At 44.7% G+C, this 22,032-nt stretch overlaps 1 protein-coding gene across 2 annotated transcripts in view; it reads left to right on the forward strand.

The window, feature by feature from the left end:
* Positions 1-22,032, forward strand: part of Patj (PATJ crumbs cell polarity complex component) — a 307,127-nt gene that overhangs the window by 224,386 nt on the left and 60,709 nt on the right. For both annotated transcript variants that reach the window (XM_055628777.1, XM_055628778.1), the window contains exons 32-34: positions 12,352-12,423; positions 14,355-14,472; positions 16,031-16,164. In XM_055628777.1, coding sequence (XP_055484752.1) covers positions 12,352-12,423; positions 14,355-14,472; positions 16,031-16,164 — 324 coding nt within the window. The remainder of the gene's footprint in view (positions 1-12,351; positions 12,424-14,354; positions 14,473-16,030; positions 16,165-22,032) is intronic.

A 22,032-nucleotide genomic window follows, 5' to 3' on the forward strand; every position in this document is an offset into this window, starting at 1 on the left:
TGTCATCATTTCTAGTAGATTCTATGCATGGAGTAATTGAGTAAGGAAAGATAGCCAGAATTTGAACATTTTCCAGCATAATATAAATGGTCTCATATAAAATACTGTGAGTTTGGCCTCAGCCTGTTGTGGTGGCTATTCCTTTAATCCCAGCACTCAGGAGGCAGAAGCAGGCAGATTTATATGGCTTCTGGCTTACTCTCTTCAACACAGACTGGCAAAGGCTACCTGATGAGACCTTGTCTTTAAAAAATGTTGTCTTGGGACTCGGGGGGGGGGGATGAGTCATGGGTGAAGTGTTTTCCATGCACATATGAGGACCTGAACCCGGTCTCCAGAGCCCATGGAAAAATGGGCAAACATAGCAGCCTGCCTGTAATCCCAGCACATAGGAAGCAAAGATACAGACCCTCAGTCTATAAACTGAAGACAAGACTACTCCATGGCACGGTTAAGGGAAAGGCTTTTATCGTAGATATGAGAGAGAGAATAGCCAGAGGCATCTGGAAGAGTCCGGAGCAGAGAACGATGTAGACTGAACGTGGCCAGCAGACTGGACATGGCCAGGGCTATCTGCAAGAGAGTGACTAGCAGGGGGTAGAGAAGAGAGAAACAGGAGCAGAGAAAGAACAAACATGGATAACAGCAGGGCTGTAAGGGAAGGAGTAGATGGGTAGGGAAGCCCGTTAGCTGAAGGAAGTTTAGGGCAGAGGAGGAGGTGAGGAGGGAGGGCAGGTGCTCATGTGGACTTTGAAATGTATAATGGGTACTTTGCTACTAAGGGAGCCAGGGGCCAGCAGGAGCTCTGATACACTAATAGGCTCCCCAGGTGGCCATACTCTCCTTCAGCGGAGGTAAGGGAAAAGAATCCTTTTGGTAGATGGAAACTAATTTCACAAGTTCCTGGGGATGCTGGCTTTTATTTAACCACCAGAAATCCTCCTATTATCTAGTTGAGCTCATTTCTGGAGATTTGGACTTCCTCTTAGGGTTTGGGAAATTGGAGTTCAGTTTGGACCTAATTCCCAGGAAAAGCAAGCTAGACTAGCTGAATGGGAAGGGAGTCAGCTGGGGTTCTATAAGTTCAGCAAGAGACCCTTCCTCAGAAAATAGAATGGGGAATGAATGAGAAAAAATCCTATGCCCTTTTATACATATGTACATACATGTATAAGCAATGTTCCCATACATGCACATACATACATACATACACAATACAACACACACACACATACTGGACAAGGCTCACTAAGCAAAAGTTCTCTTATCTGTCAAATGGCAGTAACCAGAATGTTGGGAGAAAACAAATAGGCTAAGGAATATAAATCACATAGACAAGTGTACAGCAACTGATGCTTAATATACCTATCCATTCAACAAGGGATTGTTGGAGCCACTGTGTTCCAAGCACTAGCGAAGAACAGAGAATGAAGTAGTCAAAATGCCTTCCTCATGGTACATGTTCCCAAGTGGGAAGGAGGGAAGTTCATAACACTTCAGACTGAGGGGAAACTGCCACTCTCGTGGGAAGATGTTCCATATGGTTCAACCTAATGCCTCCATGTGTCCTATGATAAAATACTAAGAACTGTCCACCCGCCAGCCATCATTTGACCATTTCTGTTTCAATATGGGTTGAGTGTCCCTGTATTGCCACCTTTTCCTAGGGTTGTGCCCTTGTCTGAGGCAGCATGTGCTCTCTACAGGCTGTAACTGTGTTTACCTTTTTTGAGGGCAGTCCAAAGCAGCAAGTCCAAACTGTCTCCAAGCTTCTCTTTTCCTGAGGGCAAAGGTCATACCAGGCAGGACACTAAAGGCAGTAGGAAGAACTTGGCCACTGTACTTAGGGAGCTTATCCCAGTGATCAGTTAGGATAATAAGCTGTCCGGAAAACCATAGCAGAATTCAGGGGACATGGGTGGGTTAGGCAGACAGACAGGAATTAGAGAGGCACCCTGCGCTGGGAACATGAACACAGACCTTGGAGATGAGAACGCAGTAGACTGCTGAGGGTGGCATAAATTGGTAAAGACTTACCAGATGAGCCAACCATTGGAGACAGCATAGAATGCATGCTTAGCTTGCTCTAGATCAAGCTCCCGGCATCAAAGAAAACCAGCATATCTGAACTGTGGAGTATCTTAGTAAGGGTCAGGATTTTGTAGGGTGCTAAAGGACTTAACAGTGGAGTCCCAGGACTGAGGGACTTTATGCTGTGAACTCTAGACTGATTCACTGAATTTATGAAGTTAAATGATTATTCTTCTTTTTATGCCGTGTTGTTTCTGTGCTGTTGATAACTGATGATCTCCCCACATAACATAAGCTGCTGTCGGAGAAATGATATTCAAAAGAGCTGTTAGTTTGGGCTTGACCAAAACTCACTGTATAGCATAGGATGGCTTCAAACATACTTTAGCCTCCTGAGCGCTATGAAAGCTATGAGATTCCACCCAGCTATAAATAATTACTTATTATGAGAACAAGCGCTGGAGCGAACTGTTCACAGTCAAGCCCTTTTCAAATGCTGAGATTCAGGAAGCTTTATTCCTCTAATTCTTAGAGCTCACCCTTGTTTCTCTTTCCCATTTAGTGGGTACAGAAACTGGGGCACAGAAAGGTTATCCCCTTGGATTATATTGCTAGGAAATGATAGGGCCAGGGTCTGGATCCAAGGAGTCTGGCTCCATTGTTCACTAGTCTCACACTTGGAATGATCTTCCTGCTTCGGCCTTCCAAATGCTGGGATTACAGATATGAGCCACCATACCCTGGCTTTATAATCAACAAGCGAGTTTTTGTTCTGGATGTTGATTTTGTAATTTTTATTAAAACATTAATGGGTGGTCATAAAAGGATTGTATTCAGAGTGACTAGTATACAAATTGGGAAAGTGAAGTGCACTTTTCAACTCCAGAATGCAAGTACTAGCCCACTGATGATCCTCCAGAAGACACTGTTAAGATGGAGATGTGAGAGAAGGTTTACTGGAGAGACTGACTTACCTCCACTGCAGAGTTCGGAGGTCCCGCAGTCGGTTGTCGATAAGCTGCAGAACCAAGGAAGCAAGTCCAGAAGCTGTAGAACCAGGATGTCGCTGTGGAAGTCTGGGGAACCCGTGCTGGAGATCCTGGGGCACCGCTGTCCAAGGACAGAAGAAACTGGTACTGCCGCTCCAGGAAGGGCAGGGAAGAGAATTAGTCGAAGCTAAGCTCCAATATGAAAGCAGCAGCAAGAGGCGGGAGACTGAGGTGCAGAAACATGGAATAAGTTACCTAAAATGACCCAGCTTGGAGGCTGTACGCCAGAGCACTGTGTAGAACCGTCAGTCAGAGCACTGCAGACCCGATGAAACCAAAGCCTACCAACCACAAGAAACTCACACTGATACCGCTCTGTGATCTGCATGCACCTGCACACACGCACACACACAGGCACACAACCTCCTAAATCATCAACTCTTAACATCAAAAATTTTGAGATAGAACAGGTCATTAAAAAGGTGAGATTTACACTTAATACATTTTACATTGGCCATTAAAGCTATGCATAGACAAACAGATCTTTCATAAAGTGAAAGAAACTAAAATATTTCCAAACCTAGCCTGTGCCGGCCGTGTTCACAGAGGCTGCCTCGTTGAACCCTAAGGTGCATGTGGTCCTGCCCTTATCTGGCTGCTGAGGAGCTGTACCTAGCGGGCGGCAGTTCCTTCTCTGAGATTCCACAGCAGGACATTGGCACAGCCAAGACTCTAGCCCAATCCTTTGGTGTATTGATCACATAAATGACTTCCCTTAAAAGAAATATCACAGATCTGTTTCTTGAGACAGGAAATATTACTCGTTTCTCATGTGTGCTGGGACCCCAGAGATGAACTCCAGACTTGCTTGTTGTTTGGCTAGATAAGACCTCCCTAGGTACCCCAGGCTAGCCTCAAACAACTGATCTTCCTGCCTCAGCCTTACAAGTGCTACTGTTCTAGGCATGTAGCACATGCCTGGCTGTGTTTTTTAAAGGGCTTGAGTTAGACAAATGCTCACATGAGGCTTGCATGTTTAGAAGCTTGGTAGTTAGGTGAGAAGGAAGGAGTAAAATGGAGAGGCGTGCTCATTGCTTTCTCATAGCCAACCTCTGTGTTGGCTGCTACCTTTGTATCTCTAACCCTGTCTTGGCTCATAATTTTTTGCTTTCCTGTAAAGCCCATTTACCTTTTCTGTCTTCTTAGCCATCTCCTCCTCTAGGCTATTACAGTCACTAATAATAAAAAGATAACTAGGTAAAAAGCGGCCCCAACAGATGTGCCCTGCATTCTCTTTCTGTTTTGTTAAACTACTGAGCAACAGTGTGTGTGCCAAGTGACACCTGACATTTCTAACTCAGTTCGCCTCTGTGACATTTCCCATTTCTCACGGGTTTTTGAAGCTGTTTCAGGTTTAGATTTTTGGGGGTTTTGGTGGCGGTGGTTGCAATGGTGGGTTTGTCTTGGGTCGTGTTTCTTGTTTCTTTGTTTGTCATGTTGTCAGTGGCATATGTTGCTACTAACTGTCTGTTGTAAAATGTAAGTCTGGCCCTTAGCAAAATGTAAAAATGGGGAGAAATCTAGATAGCTCAAGGTCACATCCAACCTGGAGTTTCTTTTGTATAAATTTTAGAATTTACAGGGCCCAGGGATGCCTGGGGAAGCATGAGCTGTCTCCAGAATTAACTTTCACTGACCTACATTGATCTGAAAACTCCAATAGAAGCTGTAGCTCATCTTACCATTTCAGGCTTCCATCCACTGGACTGCCAGGATCCTAGGACCACCCCACTCTCTGTCTTGAAATGCCTACACCATGTAAGATTTGCACCTACACTTCAGGGAAGCTCGGTTTTCAATAGCACCTGTATGTCAAGATGCTCTGGTCTGACTCCCCTTTCAAAGTGCCAGGACTCCAAGTACAACCAAGAGCCTGAGTCTGTAACGACCTGAGGCTCCCTCTAAAGGGCGCACACTGCTCCTCTCTGACTCCTCTCCAAGACTGGCTCATTGCTGCCTCTTTGTTGTGAGGAATGAATATAATTCAGTACAGGAAACTCGACAGCACTTGCCTGAAGCAGGGCTTAGTCAACAGCAGCTAACATTAATGCCACTGTTCACCTGGGTGAAAGCCAAGTGAGCAAAAACCTTTAGTTTTCAGTCTACATTTTCTTAAAAGCTGCAGTGTGACTATCTCTAAGAAGTAAAAAACAAACAAACAAACAAACAAAACACATACATAAACCACCATTGAGATTCAGGAGTACAACTTTATCCAAATCAATGCTCGCCATGGTAGCCAGGGCCTGACCACCTAGGAAACATATTTTCTTCAGTCAGTGCAATGTTTTGAAGATGGTCAAGCCAAGTTTTATTCATAGGAGCTTTTAATTCTTTTAAATAAGTAGTTTTATTAATTCTCTGAGAATTTCATAGTGTATTGTGATTATACTCACCCTCAGCTCCTCCCAAATTCATCCCCACCTCCCTCCTGCCACCTTTATCTCTATTTCTCCTCTCGTCCCTCCCTCTCCCTCCAGCCTAATTTAGTAACCCATCGACTTCAGTTTTGCTGTCCACACTCTTCTAGTGTGTGGCCGCGTACTGGATCATGGTTGACCTACCAAAGCCCACACTCTTAAAGAAAACCGACTCTCCCTTCCGCAGCAGCCATCACTGTTCATGGCTCCACATCTAGAGATGGGGACCCATCTGTACAGGAGCTTTTATACGCAAATTCCAATTCCCAGTTTTTCTTTTCAGAGGGATGAGCAGTCCAAACTGCCCATTCATTGTGTGTTGCCAGTTCTCTTAGCTCTTGGCCTGCCTTGTTTGACCTGATCACTGAAAGTGTCTATACCTGCAGTAAGGATCCAAAACCTTCTATATCTGGCTCACTGATGTTGATGTCTGAAAGGCAGCGGGAGCCGCATTTCTTCTCAGAGATGATTTTGAGCCAGGTAGAGCAGAAGTCAGGTTTTCAAAGCACGCCTAACCCGTGAGGAGGAAGACCATGGTGGGCACTGCCAAGCTTCAGAGCTCAAGGAAGCACTTTCCTGCCCACAGTTCCATGGTTACCAGGAAGCAGGAAAAAGTGACTGCCAAAGAGTTCTTCACAGAGCTAAATCTAATCAGTGTCATGTCCCCTGTATCCTACCTAAAGTCTTCATTTTAGATGGCCTTTTTTTGATATAAACACATAATGGCTCATGCTGATAATCATTTCAGCATACCAGGCTTCAACGTCATGTTAGGCCCAGCATGAGCCTAATTTTCAGAAAGGCTGAAGAGAACTCAGGAGACCAGATCTCATCGATGCAAAATCGCAAGAGGTTTATTTTAACCATTGTGCAATGGGGTCACCCCTGCCAGTCAACAAAGAGTGGCCCTAGGAGACAAAGGCCTTGGGTTTTTAAAAGACAAGACATGGGAATTTTGAGGTTGCAGTCTTGGCAATTCAGGATTGGATGAGGAAGCTATAAAGTAAGATAATTGGTTAGTTTTAGGTGCTCAAGCTTGGCCAGTCCTGCCAAGTGTGGATGCAGCTGCAATTAAAGGTGGGGGTGGTTAGCTCATCTTTGAAGACTGGGGCTGCAGGCTTTTGGCCGGAGGTCAGGGTCTACTCAGAAGAAGGATTGAGGCCATCTGGGTTGGTTGCTAAGAAACACTATCTCGAAGACAAGGGTCATTCTTTTTGCTGAGTGAAGGTCATTGCTTGCTCGATTTATTATTATATCTGTCCTCACAGATAGGGTCACATTCCTCCGTTCTGGGAAGGTACTAAGAGGCTTTAGCTTAACCTGGACCTAAAACTCAAAACTATAGGCTTTAGGAGACATATAGGTTACAAAATTATTCTGATCCTTTCAGTCACGTGTGGTGGAGGGGAGGGTATGCATGTGAGGGATGGGGGCCAGGTGTCAACCTCAAGTCTCTTCCTCAGGCACCATCTCCTTTGTTTGTTTGTTTAGGTAGTCTCCTGAGCCTCCCTAATCAGCCCGCCCCTGTGATCCTCCTGGGATTGCAGGTGTGCAGCCAATTTTTTATGTAGGTTCTGGGGCATCACACACCAAACACACAACCAGCACTCTATGTACTGGATTATATCTCCAGCCCCCCCCCCCGCCCCCGCATCTAATATCTTTTTAGTCTCTCTTGCTGTCCTCTCTGGAAGACCAGCTACATCCCCGAAGGTCATTTTGAAATTTTCACAACCTGTTGAAAAAACTGCTGTCTGAGAAGTCTACTTCCTGCCTTAGAGAGAGCACTACATGGTTAGATAAACACAGGGAAATGAGAAAAGGCTGCTGCTGATAAGGAGCAAGTTAAGACTGTTGCTACTTTTAAAAAGGAAGTGGTTGGAAACTGCAAGAACTGATGAGCTAAAAGATGGCGTAGTCACTTTGGAATTCTGTTTCTTAGGGCAATGATGTAGTTTTTAGTTCCTGATGTTCTTTATCAAGCTGGGCTACTTTGATAAACATTCTCTGATCTTAGCACTGGCACTCAACTGTAAAACAGTCTCAGTTTCTCTAGAATTTACATCCTGGCTGGTATTTCCAATAAATGGAACTGTTGACATCCTCATTCCTGTTTCAGATCCACCAAAGAAATGGCCTCTACTGCAAGGGTCTGGGGAGTCTCTTGAGAGGAACGGGAAACTGGCTGAGTCAGCACTGACCCCTCTCGTGTGACAGTGCGAAGATTGCCAATGTAGACTTCAAGAGTATTCAAATATGCGGCATTTTCACAGCTCATTGTTCTTTATATCTATCTCAGAAAGCACTTGGGATTCGCTCAGATGATAAATTTTCCTTTGGAAGTCATAAAAACAACAATGAAATCCAATCAAACCTATTCAGTAGCCATGCAAGAAAACCCTTTTGGCTTTTCATCCTTCCTCTCCTCTCTTATATGGTAGTGCAGACAGCAGAGCTGAAGAGCAACAAGGAAGGCAATCATGTGACTGCAGAGACAGTCGGGAAGGCACATAGTAACAGAGTTCTAATAACACCTCCTGCTCACCTCCACCCCATACCACCCCCACCACCCCCACCCTAGGAGAGGTAATTCGTCCACTGAGCCTTCACTTTAATTTGCACTTGCCTGAAAAGAATCACTTGTTATCAACATTTTTCTGCATGGAGAAAGGAATATGCAGTTGTAATTCCTAGTAATTAGCTATCAAAGTGGAAAAATGACAGAAGGATCAGGGCACAGAACTCAGGCTGTCTCACTACATCGGGGCTTTCAGAGTCCAGGGCTTCTTGGAAAGCAGCACATCTTAGCACTGTGCTGTGAGGGACAGCTTGTGTCCTGGAGAAGCCTTGCTTGCTGGTGTTGTGTTAAGAGCCAGGAAGCTAAGACCTTTGTAAGCTGTGGTGTCTTCCTTCCTTCCTTCCCTCCTTTCTTTTTTCTAACTTTTTATTGAGCCTTTGTAAATTTCACGTTATGCACCCCAGTCCCACTTGTCTCCCTGTCCCCTTTGTACCCACCCTCCACCCTTGCAAACCCCCCCCAAAAAAAAGAAGAAAAAATCTCATTGTGGAAGCTTTAGTATGTCACACCGTACACCCTCTTGTCCTCATATCTTCCCTTGCAAATGTTCATTGCAAGCAGCCATTGTTCTGGTTTGAGGACCCAGGCCTCTGCTACACTATCGTTACTGCATCTTCCCTGGGACTCCTCTTGGAGATCCTGTTGTTGCCCTGTGTCGTAGAGATCCTGCAGTCTTAAATCCAGCCCCTTCATGAGCTCCAGCAGTTCATTGATGGGGTAGATGTTGGGGTGAGCCAACTCAAAGCCCTGGATCTGGACCTGGGTGGTTGGGCAGCCCACCAGCTCTCCTGCACCCACAGCACCAGGGGGAGCTCTGCAGCACTGCCCCAGCTATCTCACCCAATGACGAAGCTGGCAAGGGGCAGTGCCAGCCGTCTTGCCCTCGGGTCGGCTCACCCATGCGAGCCGACAGCAGTGCAAGCACGATTGTGCTGCCCAAGAGAAGTGATGGCCTACTCTCATGACTTCAGGGCCAGCTCTCTTGTCTGCCACAGGGGGCGAGGGGTGAGGTGGAGTAGGGGCTTAAAGGGGGTACACATCTCTCCCACAGCCAGCTGTGGTATCTTTCAAACAAAACTGCAAATCCACACAATCTTGAAGCTGTAAACCGATTATACTGAAGACCTGTATGTCCTGGGCATCAGTCACTACAGTTCCCATGGCCCACTCTACCCAGGAGCTTTCAGAACTGCTAAGAGTGGTGGCAGCTAGTGTTTGCAGTGTTCACCGTGACTCTAAAAAGCATCATTCTAATCCATACTCTGTGGAAGAGTGATAACGTTTAGATTGGTCCTAATTTTAACCCGTGTTTTACATGAAATCAATTCTATTATTAACCTATCTTATAGCTAATAAACTGAGATAATTATCACAGACAGGATTTCAGTACAACTTTTAAAAAGTAATTATTAGGGCTGTGGATGTAAAACAGTGAGTAAAGTGTTTGCTTTGCAAGCTTGAGGACCTGAGTTCAGATCCTATGGAAAGTAGAGAAGGAAAATACCCAGAGGGTCTAAGGCCAGCTAGCCTGGCATATGCAGTGGCAAACAGATCCGGTCTCAGACAAACCCGAGATTGACTTCTGACAGCATGCACACATCACATTCATGAACACGCATATCACATACACACACAGAGAGAAGGAAGGAAGGATCCTCACACTCTGGTACTCCCGGCTACGTGAGAGTTTGACCTCCTACAGCATCCAGACCCCACCTCCAGAGATTCTTGGTGTTACAAGTGTTAAAGGGATAGTTGGTGTGGAACACATTTAGTCCCCTGGCCTCTTGTCTTTTGGTGATGCGTCACGTGCAGACTTCTGGCTGAGCATCTTGTCTTGTGTGGTTGAAGCCATCATATATACCCTGGGAGCTGTCCCTTCCCTTAAGTTTAGCTGGACCAAGACAGAAGAACAGACGTTCTACAGAAATGATGATTCCATGAAAGACTCTGAAGCAGTGGGGAAGGCTGGTGTCTTTCAGAGTACAAACTAATTTTAGAATGTAAAGTGAGCTCCATAGACATTTGTCACTGAGCTGTGTTCCTGAACTATGAAACATGAATATGTAGGCTAAGGGGTAGTTTCTCTTGATGAATAAACAACAATTTTTTTAAGGAAAAGTTCAGGTGCTGTTGGAGTGTTTAGTGACCTTACTTAAACAAGCGCAGAAGTTTGCTTAAAGGCTACAGGTGTTGTTCATGGCACCTGTACTGGTATGATCAAATATGTCTGGAAGGACAAAATTACTGCAAGGAAGGAATCACTGCAAGGTCGGAATCACTGCAAGATCAGAACATCACTCAACTGAGGAATAGTCAGAACCAGCAGAGCACATTGCCAAGGGTCTCTAAGCTGTGCTCATCTCCTAACTCCCCTTGGCCAGACCCACTTCCTCAACGTGGTGTGCACATCACTCCTGGAGCCAAGCCTCTACCAGAATAGAGCTGACCTGTCCTCACTTGAATCATTAGAATCTGAAGCTTTCTGTTCTTGTTTGGCCCCAGTATCTCCCCATAGGCCATTATGTGTCCAGGGAAAAGGGGTTCTTTAATTTCCTAGTTTCAGTACACGTAGTGTGGGGATTTGAATGAGAATGGTGTCCATAGGCTCATATGTTTGAATGTTTGGGCCCCATTTGGTTGAAAAATTAGGAGCTGTGTCCTCACTAGAAGAAGTGTGTTATGAGGAGTAGGGTCTGAGTTTCAAAAGCCCATACCATTTTCAGTTAGTGTTCTCCCTCTCTTTCCTTCCTCCCTCTCTCTCCATCTCCTGCCTGTGGATCAAATTTTGGGTCTCGGCTACTGCTCTAGTACCATGCCTTCCTGACTGCTGCCATGCTATATGCCATGGCAGTCATGGACTCTGATACAGTAAACAAGCCCTAATAAACTCTTTGTTTTATAAGTTGCCTTGGTCATGGGGCTTTGATGCCCAAGGTGGAGGCAGGCTGTTTTATTACATCCCCATATTGAGATTTACACCACCTCCTGTGCCACCGCCATTAAGGGAGGGAGGGAGGGAGGGAGGGAGGGAGGGAGGGAGGGGGAGAGAGAGAAAGAGAAAAAGAAAGAAAGAAAGAAAGAAAGAAAGAAAGAAAGAAAGAAAGAAAAGAAAGAAAGAAAGAAAAGAAAAGAAAGGAGGACATGACTACTTCTAAGGGGTTGGAGTTTTTATTATAGGTATAAAGGAGAAAACAGGCAGAGACACTTGGGAAAGTCCATAGTGGACTTAACCAGCAGACTCAGCCTGGGCCATGTGAGGAAAGGGGAGAGGGAAGAAAAAAAGGGGGAACCAGCAACAGCAGCCAAGAAAGCAAGAGGTAAAAAGGGATGGAGTGAACAAAATGGCTGGGTTATGCAGTGAATTGCAGCTGGGGGAAGGGCAGGCAAGCGCAGTCTGTGGGCTGCAGAAATTGTGGGGGAGGATTGTTGGTATGCCAGCCAGGAGGGCCCTGTAACAAACCCGTAGAGACTAAGGAATGCTGGGGGAACCTGGTAACCATCATCAGCTTTGATATGTTAATGGGGACCTCAGCTGTTTGTCCCAGGTTTGAGACCCAGCACACACACACTTAAAAATTATGCAGATAATTAAGGCTGTAAGAGTCAAATACAGACTCAGATTTGCTTGAGTCAGGAGCTAGGATTGCAAACTCCTAACACTCTCTGACACAAGCCATCCTGTTCTCACTTCCTGCTCTCTAGCAGGACACACCGCCCAGGAGCACCAGAGCAGACACACCTCTGTCATTCAAATCAATGTCTTTTCTATCTCTCTGTGGTCCCTGCATAGTCTTAAATCCACCTACATAAAGAGGAGGAAGTGGGTGGAAACAGACATACACACTCTGGCCAGCATTTCAGCTGACACACCTCCTGTGTCTGTGTGTCAGTCCCCCACATCTTGATCATTAGCTTCTTTCCTGGAGTTGAGGACTAGCTTACCTTTATCAGGTGTGCTTTTAGCCTCTAGATGAGTATCTTAGAGGGTGGGGGGAGGGTGATTCCAATATCAGGAATTGAACCCTGGAGGTGTATTCAATACTCAGTAGAAGTACAAACCTAGGAAAGCTAGTATAATAGAGGAATAAATGAACAAACAAACAAAAACCAAATCATATCTGATAGGACTTGCCTGAGCTCGCACATGTGGGTGGGAGATGGAGAATGTGTGTGTGCTGTTTGGTGTCGTTTTTAAGACCTCACCTTCTGGCAGAGGCAGAAGGTACGATTGAGACATAATTGCTAACTGATTGTACCTCTTACCTTTCAGGAAGACCTGCCCCAGGTGGTTGGTCACAGCATGGTGGCAGAGCAGCAGAAGGCACTGGGGTCACCTGACAGCGTGCGTAATTTATGTTTGGGATTTGCTCTGTTGGGGTAGTGTGGCATATGAACTGACCTCCACAAGCAAAAGAGATGCTTATGCTGTCATATCCGTTCTCACTGGCGGAAGTTTAAGAGTGTCTTTTTTTTTTTTTTTAAGATTTATTTATTTGTTATGTATACAATGTTCTGTCTGCATGTTCACCTGTACACCGGAAGAGGGCACCAGATCTCACTATAGATGGTTGTGAGCCACCATGTGAGTGCTGGGAATTGAACTCAGGACCTTTGAAAGAGCAGCCAGCGCTCTTAACCTCCGAGCCATCTCTCCAGCCCCCTTAAGGGTATCTTAAAACCTGGTATGAATGCACAGTTGTGTCACTGATCACACTTGGGTACCCAGAAGTGTCCTCTTGTCACCCCTCGGTCCTGGGAGCCTAACCAGGTGAAAGACACCCTGTAAAGACACCCTTTTGTAAGGCCACCCAATCTTATATAGCGCTATGAATAAAAACTTGAAGTGGAAGAATTTGTAGTTGGATAAATACATAAATAAATAACTTCAGTGTTCCTTACATTTTGACGTTCACTTTTCTTTGAAAGCTAGACCTCTTCCTCTGAGTAACTGTGTGATAATACTGTCTAATGATGAGAGCCTGTTCTTGTGATTGAGGTATCAATATGAGTAATAGTATTTTGAAAACTAGAAAGCATAACACATACAGGGTGGTTAGAATTGGTTTAGTTCTTGCCTAATGCATGGTGCCTTGCAGCAGATATTTCAAGAGTTCAGGGAAGCCTGGCACTTACTGGAATCTAGCAGGCAAATTGGGTCACCCCCTCTACTTTTTACATGACCCTTGAGAAGGCATTCATTGAGGATTCTTCCATTTCTTAGTTAGTTAATGCTAATATTCACTGGGGGTTTTGTCAGCAAGAGTACAAAACTATGAATTAATATTTCACTTGTTGTCCCTGATTCATGAGACCCCCAAAAGACCACCAGGAGTAGAGTCCATTATAAAACACACAAGGATCTTTATTCAAAGCTTGAGCCGGGACTGTCAGTGACACCAAGGCACTGGTATCCACCTGAGAGCCCCAAGCTCAGAACTGAAGGTGATTTATAGGTCCCAGTCCCAGTCCCTCCCAGCGCATCCAAAGCAGGGGAATTCTACCCTGGTACGCATCTGTTGGTTGAAACACAAAAGGGATATTGCACTTTAAAAATGATTGGCTGTGGGAAGGTGCCAAAACCATTCACAGTCTAGCTTCCTTTGTTTGGCTGTTGCTAGGGGAGAGAGGCAATGTGGGCAGGTTTCCTGGCAACAGTATCTCTAGTGTGCGGAAAGGAATGCAGTAAGGCGAGTTCCTCCCCACAGCTGGCCACAGTCTCCTGTGCCTGACCTTTGTTCAGGCTTGTGCTTTAAACTTTAATCCAGTAACCCAAAAACCTAATTCTTAGTTCTTTGGTCTCTTACACTCATATCTTGCTTCCCCTTTTTGACCAAGCTCCATCAAAGTATTTTAGAGCAAAATTAAATAGGAGGCAGACAAAAACTAATCTAGCTTTCCCTTTCTTGCTCTCTCAAAACACATTTTTGGAGCTTATCATTATTTTTTTTTTAAAGAAAGTTGAGCTCATTTGCATGAACTCAAATTATTATTTTTTAAATTATTTATTTTATTTTATGTACATTGGTGTTTCAGTTGCATGTTTGTCTGTGTGAGGGTGTCAGATCCCCTGGAACAGGAGTTACAGTCATTACGAGCTGCCATGTGGATACTGAGAATTGAACCTGGGTCCTCTGGGAGAGCAGCCAGTGCTCTTAAATGCTGAGCCATCTCTCCAGCCCTTCCTCATTATTTTGATAACAATAGTACAGCATTTTTACAATGCTCTTATTACCTATACACTGGACATTCAAGTGATTTTCCTTCATTTTTTAGGCCACCTGCCAGATGAAACAGCAAACATATTCAACACAAGTCTCCTTCAGCTCACAAGAGATCCCATCAGCACCAGCTCCAGTGTGTCAGTCAGCAAATGAAGACATCACAGGCTCTGGTACGACTCCATGTAACCAAAACTGCCTGGTGAACCTTTGGAAAAGGAAAATGTCATGACGCTCTGAGAAAAGAATGAAACCAGGAAGCAGGACACCTAGCTGTACAGTTCCCCTCTGCTCCCTTACCTTTGAGTATGAACACCCCACTTCCTGCCCTGTTTTCTGATTTCTCCACCACCTACATTGCCTAATATTACTGAATATAAATACAGAACAGAAAAGGCCCTCCATAGAGGCATCTGATGAAACAAAAGCCTCAGATTGCCTGTCAATCTCTCAGAGAGTAAGGTTAAGTCATGAATAAGGTCTCCAAAATCATAATAATCATAATGAAGACAGTTTTTAACACTATGTATTTTGATATAAGCCATGTGAAGATTTATTTTTCAGTAAAGAACTTGGTATTCAAAGCCAGGCACCGTGGCACCTATAATCCAAGCATTTGAGAAATGGAGGTAGGAGGATCAGGAATTTAAGGTCATCCTCGGCTACAAAGTGAGTTCAGGACCAGCCTGGCTCTAGTCTCAAATCTAGTCTCAGAGAGAAAGAGAGGCAAAGAGAAAGAGGCAAGAACGGAATTCATGTTGTAGCTTGAATTCTGATGATGAGTGAGGGTAAGTTTTACTTATGGCCTCAGGAAGTCATTTTTCCTATTTTTATTATAATACAAATGTGTGCATACATACGCCTGGGTATGTGTGTATTTATCTGTGTATGTAAGGGTTGGATAACCTTTGACAAAGTACTTGATACCAGAAATCGTTCAGATTTTAGAACATTTATTTTTGTATACTGAGATAGATTGGGAATAGGATCCAAATCTGAATACAGAGTCCGTTATGTTTTTATATATACCTTCTCTGCACAGCGTAAAGGCTATTAAGTGTGTCTGTGTTTTGACTTTCTCCTCCCACATGAAGTAACATGTTGAATTTTCCATTTGTGGTATCATGCCAATGCTCAAAAATTTTCAGATACTTGGATTAGGGATGCTAAGCCTGTGATATTATGGGATAAATTCTAAGTAATTTTTTTTTCAGTCAATGTACCTTATTGATTAAATCCCTTATACATCTTAATTGATGTTTCATACTCTTATTGGAAGTATATACACATTTTTCTTTTATTCTTCCTTTTGTTTTGGTTTTGCACCTCTAGGGCCTTAAGAGGTAAACAGTCTTCTGAACTCAGATCTTCTGCCCTAATAGCCTTTATACTCATGGCAGTGTTACACTTTTGTATACCTAAATATTCAGTCATCTTAAATTTTTCCATGCTGATTTTTCATGGTATATTTTGAATTTTGTTTTTTTTTTTTTTTAATTAAGTATACCTGAAATTGATAAGTTGACAGATTCAAGGAGTAAATGTTTTCATCTTAGGAAGTGCCACGGCAGTGCAGTATTTCGTCCTGTGGGTGTGGAGAGCAGTGACTCACCCTTTCCCTTCACAGCGCCTCATGGGAAGGGAATGATAAGCACACAAACCGATGCTCCAGCGCATGCAAGATGAGCTGCATCTCCCACTCGCCAATCGTTTTGTTTTATCACTTCCCAGGTAACTTCCAGGCTCCTCTCTCGGTGGACCCTGCAACATGTCCCATTGTCCCTGGCCAGGAAATGATCATAGAAATATCCAAGGGGCGCTCAGGGCTTGGTCTCAGTATCGTAGGAGGAAAAGACACACCTTTGGTAAGTATCTAGAATAAATGATGCCTCCTCTCACAGAGTCGGTTGCTGAGGCTCATTATGGCCCAGGATGCTTGAATGGGAGGCTTGACAAAACAAAACAAAATAAAAGTACTGGTTCCCTAAAACATAAGGAGATTCAGGAGCTGCAGGTGCCAGAGAAACCTGGTTCACTGCTTTTGGCTTGCAGGCTTTGCCTCTCTTCATCTTCCCACATGCCCTAGAGCCTGCAGCTGACTCCCAGTACACTGCCCAGCCCAGAAGTGAGTGTGCCCTGAGCCCAATGTTATTGACTAAAGGATTCTAACTCCATGATCAAAAACTTGCGACTGAGGACATTTGTGTCCTAACTTCCCGTCTGTAGTCAGGAGCTACTGCATGTGACATCCTGCGTAGGTGTGATGCCCTTGGGTGGAACTGGGAATGCTGGATATGCCCAGGGCCACAGCCAGTTGAGCTGCCAGCGCCTTACAGGGGCCTTTGCTTCCATAGGCTCTAACCTCCTGCATTTCTTACTTAGCTTGGGACACCATGTCTCTCTGGCCTTTGTGGTTGAGGAAAGAGAGGTCTTTCCTCCAGGCTTTCTTTTGGTTGATATGACGAAGCTGTATCATTAAACAGTGCAACGTTCTTATAATAGTGTAGTAACCATGACCCCTGGGTTGTCGGAAAGCTCAAAACTTTTAGAAACACTAGGAAATGGTTTATAAAAGCAATCCTTTCCATACTAAAGCCGTTGGAGTAGTATTGAGAAGCTGTGCCCTGCCATGGGTACTAGCTCCCTCTTCTAGGCTTGTTTCTCCCCATTTTCCCAAAGAGATGTCTTAAATACTGTTAAGAATCAAATTTGTATAAACACAGCTGTGTTTAAACAAAACAGAAAAATTAAATTTTAGAGCAATTCTATGCTGAATTCTTTCATGGTAAAAATTTTAACCCTGTAGGGGCTGCAGAGATGGTTAAGAGCATGGACTGCTCTTCCAGAGGTCCTGGGTTCAATTCCTAGTACCAACATGGTTGCGTATAGCTGTCTATAACTCCAGTTCCGTGGGATCTGAGACCTGATACACAGGAAAAAAATTAACCAGCTGATTTCTTTGTTGTAGATAAGTCTCTTTTTATGACTTAGCCTAAGACAGATCTGGAGTTCCCGGAAGACTCAGGAGAATGGAGTCTGCTCAGCGACTCTTGACCTTGCTCTGTCACCTCTGTTGGTACTAATACAGTTCTGCCCTGTGAGGGATGCTCAGCATTCCTGATGGAGATGTGTCTGCTGCCCTCTGCCACCGGCCTGTGCTAAGGCCTCTGGCCGAGGGCACTCCCCCAGCCTCCTCTTCCTGCAGCCTGAGGCCTCCCTGAACCTCGTGTTGGGCTTCTCTTGCCACCTCAAGAAAGGCAAAGATAAAAATTCTTCAGGAGCATCATGAGGGTCCTTATATATGGGTCTGCCGTAGATCCTGGGTATGCCAGGACCCTTGAAAGATAAGCACCACTTAAAATGAGAGCTGGGACACAGCTTTGATTTCCTCACACACCTCGTCAAAAGCCTTCAGTTAGTGTTACAGAAAACATATAGGGCTGTCATTTTTGTGCGGCCAAAAAGTGAGTAGAAGTGAAAAGTGTTTTAACACCTTGTTCCTACAATGAAGATATTTTCCCCTTTCTAATGCTCCCCCAAGTTTTCACATGAAGCATGAAAACTAACACATGGATCCCATTATCCAGGCAGCAGGAAGTTTGCAAACAAAGGTGGGAGTTTGTAAAAAGATGGTGCAGGAAATGATGAGCCAGTTATGTCTACTGGTTAGACTTACCTCAGCCGTGGTGCAGGGAAAGGCAGGCCTGAATCCCACCCCTCCCCTCTCTACCCCTTCCAATTAGAATCCCATGTCCTTTTTGTTATGTAGCCAACCAGCGGCCATCTGTAGAGTTAGTCTCTTGACACCTCATCAGTCCTCTCTGCCAGGACAGATGGCTTTTGAGATCACAGAGGGAGATCACATGTCCTGTCTGTGTTTGCAGCCAGTCACCTGCAACAGCCTTTGAAAGTACTGAGCTAATGACAAGGGTGAGCCCCTCAGAAGGTTTACTGGTACACCTGGTCCTGTCCTCAGAGACAGCCTTCTGCCTCTGCTGTTCTCATCTGTGATGCCACTGCCAAGCTAGCCTCTGGAGAGCACAGCCTTCTGTGATGGCTTGCATATGGTTGCTCAGCTCTTTGTACTTTGACCTGGGTTGTGAAATCGAGTGACATTACCCTGCCCTTGAAGAGTGCACACATTTGCTCAGTAGTTCTACTACCTTTTGGTGCTCATGGTTTGCTTAGGAGGTCAACCGATGAGAATTCATAGTACTTCAGATCTCTAGAGGGAAAAAGGAATGCTGTGGGAAGCATTATCCGAGTTTAACTGTTAGTAATTGTTGTATGATGTGTGGAAGCCAGAAAGCCAGATAAAGCACATATGCAGTGAAGGAGGGGTATCAATTCATGTTTTCTTTCCATCCATTCATATGGGTATGATTCCATCTTTCTTCCTGTCTTCTCTTGCTCTTGCTCTTCTCTTGTTGACCTATTCCATAAAACACCACAAGGCCTTCTAATGTGCAAGTAGAAGGTTAAGAGCACTTACCCTGCAGAAGCCTCCAGTGCCAGCCCCGCCCAGACCTGGTAAAAGTTCCGTCTCTAAATGTCTGTCTCCTGATTGGGAGTTTCATACCCACATTCTTGAAGTAACAAAGTATAGCACCCCAGACAATTTGAGATTATTTTATTTCCAGTTGTGGGGATGCTAGAAAGGAAAAGAAAATTCAAGGAGTAAGTCTTTCTCTTGGTTGAACTCCTGATAGGCCCTTCTCTAGATACTGTTGCCAGCAACCCCAGTTTAGACACTGTGACTGCACCTAGCCTAGCAGAGCAGAGCACAGTTGCTGAATCTTGGTGTATGGATCTCAGATGTTAGGGCCAGGCGGTGGTGGCACACGCCTTTAATCTCAGCACTCTGGAGGCAGAGGCAGGAGGATCTCTGAGTTCAAGGACAGCCAGGGCTACATAGAAAAACCTTGTCAAAACTAAAACAAAACAAAGGAAAAAAAAACCTTCAGTTTAACTGTGAGATGCTGTGGAAGTGACTTAAGTTAATGCCAGATGGGTACTATACCAGTAGTGTTGGCAAAAGTGCTTTGCCAAGTGCCCTTCAGTTGTCACTAGAGTGCACCCTTGAGATGACCCAGACAGTAAAGTGTTTGCTATGTAAGCACGAAGGCATGAGTTTGATGCCCAACAACTAAGTAAAAAGCCTGGCATGGTGACACGTGTCTGTAATCCCAGAGGTGAAGAGGCAGAGACAGGGGGATTCCTGGTACCAGCCTAGTTTAATCAGCAAGGCCCAGGCTCCATTGAGAAGCCCTGTCTCAAATAACAGGGTGGACAGCTACCGAGGTTACCAAGGTTGACCTCTGGTAACGGCACACATACACACACCCTAGCTTTCTTCATCTCATATCTCTGTGTGTACTCTTGCTATGTAAGTCACATGTATCCTCACAGCAGCCTTATGGGAGAAGTCTAAAAGTAATAGTTCTAGAATTTTTAGATGACAGTTTTCAAAGATATATCCTGGCAGTAGGAACAGGAAGCATTTGGACAGATGGTCTGGGTTTAAAGTCCATTCTTTGAGCCCTTGTGCTAGCCCTGCTGCTGTGTGCCATAAGTAAAAAGCCCCTAAGTGCCATCTTAGCTTGTGTTAACCCATACAGTCTCTTACGCCCGTTAAGTAGTGCCTCTACACCAGGCTCGTCACACCTTTCTGAACCCTAGCCTACTATGCTCAGTTCCTCTAGCGGCCCCACGGGCTCTGTGAGGAGTGTCTCTAATGCATTTTAGCTGTGTTCTTAGAGTCCCTGACCATTGCTGGGCACGGTGAGAGTGGTATCGGAAACCACAGCATTGAAGTGAGAACCACAAGGCTCGGAAACAGACCAGAAGGACAGTTGTGACTGTCTGTGAAACCTTAAGTTTCCCTTCTTGTGGATAAAGGAACAATCCAGTGCCCTCTGCCCTGAGAGTGAGCCCTGCCCCCTCATAAAAAGTAAGAAGATGATGTGGGTGTTCCCAAGGGGTTCGGTTAACAGGCAGGTGTCACATTATTGTTAAGGTCCAATAAGTGACCTGCCTGCACCCAGTGAGTATGTAGTCCCTAAAGGACTCTTAGCAAAGGTTGGACTCACATTCTGCAGAGATATAGCTACTCAGCTTTTTTGCTTTCTAACAAAGGAGATACGTTTATGTTTATGGCTCTTATTTTCAAAATGATGGTGTAAAAAGCTCATTACCCCCATGCTTGACATTGTGCAAATTCTTTAGTATTTTAAGTCTCCAGGGTTGTTTTATTTTGTTTAACTAGGGGATAAGGCTGGGTTATTAATGGTGTTCAGCGTGTTTGCCTTATGGAAGTTAGAGGGTTGTTTTTTTTTTTTTTTTAATCACTTTTGCAAAGAAAAGTTTGCAAACACAAGCCCTAGTTAGTATCCTTGCATTGTCTTGTTTTGTTACAAGAGAAAAACAGGCAGGGGCATTGGCTTTGCTTTTGCATTCAGGGTGCTATTCCACTAAAAATGAGGCAGCTCAGTTCTTAAGAAAGATTATAAAAATACAGATGTTTTTTTAAATGTATTGGATTTTATTGTTTATTTCATGTGTGTATGTGTGTGTATACAGGTAAGCATTTACCACATTACAGGTGTAGAAATCAGAGGTCAGCTTGCCAAAAGTGTTATGTCCTCCACCTGTGGGTCCGAGTTTGAACTCAGCAGTGGCCATACTGTGAGCTGTTCCCCATGCCTCTGCACCTCTCTGACCCCTATCTTGAAGGCGGTATTTAATGCTTGGCGCTGGGATTTTTATTTAATAACCCATGTCTTCTAGGAACACCCATGAGGATGCTTCAGTTTAAACTCTTTTTGGCAGCAAGAACCTTTACCTCCTGAGCCATATCACTGGCTCTCCTTATTTTTTATTTATTTGTTATTTTTTTTTTTGCAATTTTACTCATGCACAGAGTATCTCAATCATATTCATCCCTCAGTCCCCACTTTGACAGATCCTACCCTATATGAGCCCTCCTATCTTCATGTCCTTTTCTTTTGTAACCCACTGAGCCTGGTTAGTGCTTCCTGTGTGTGCATGGGTATGGAGCCATCCACTTGAGCATGGGAACTCCACTAGCAACCGTACTTCTGGAGAAGAATGTCTCTCTAGTACAAAAAGATGGCTCAGAGGTTGAGAGAACTAGCTGCTCTTGTAAAGGACTAGAATTCAGTTCCCAGCGCCCACATTGGGTAGCTTACAGATACCTTCAACTCCAGCCCTCGGGAATACAGTGCCCTCTTCTGTTGCTGTTCACACACACACACACACACACACACACACACACACACACACAGTTTTGAAGACTTTAAGAAAGAAAAGCGGGCCTTCCTGCCCCAGGACCTCCTTAGCTAAGGACAAGGTCCTGTGAGCCCCTTCTCAGTCTGTGCTGTAGTGTTCACTGGCTTGATCTGGTATGGCCACAGCGGGGGTCAGTCCATGGCTATGATGGCCATGGCAAATGCTGATGACTTCACAGCACCCCCTGTCCTCCAGCTCACACGCTTTCTACCCCATCTTCTGGAATGTTCCCTGGGCCTAGGTCAAGAGGGTGGTGATATAGTGGTCCCACATAGGGCTGAGCATTTAGCTGTCACTTTCTTCTCAACTCATTGACTGATGGTGAGTTGCTGCATTAATTGCTGCCTGATGAAGTTAAAAGACGTTTTGACAGCATGACTGTTTATCAAAAAATAACAGTAAAAGGTCTTGCTCCACTCACCCTT

This window comes from Psammomys obesus, unplaced genomic scaffold (assembly GCF_907164565.1).
Source record: "Psammomys obesus unplaced genomic scaffold, mPsaObe1.curated_primary_1811, whole genome shotgun sequence".
Lineage (NCBI taxonomy): Eukaryota > Metazoa > Chordata > Mammalia > Rodentia > Muridae > Psammomys > Psammomys obesus.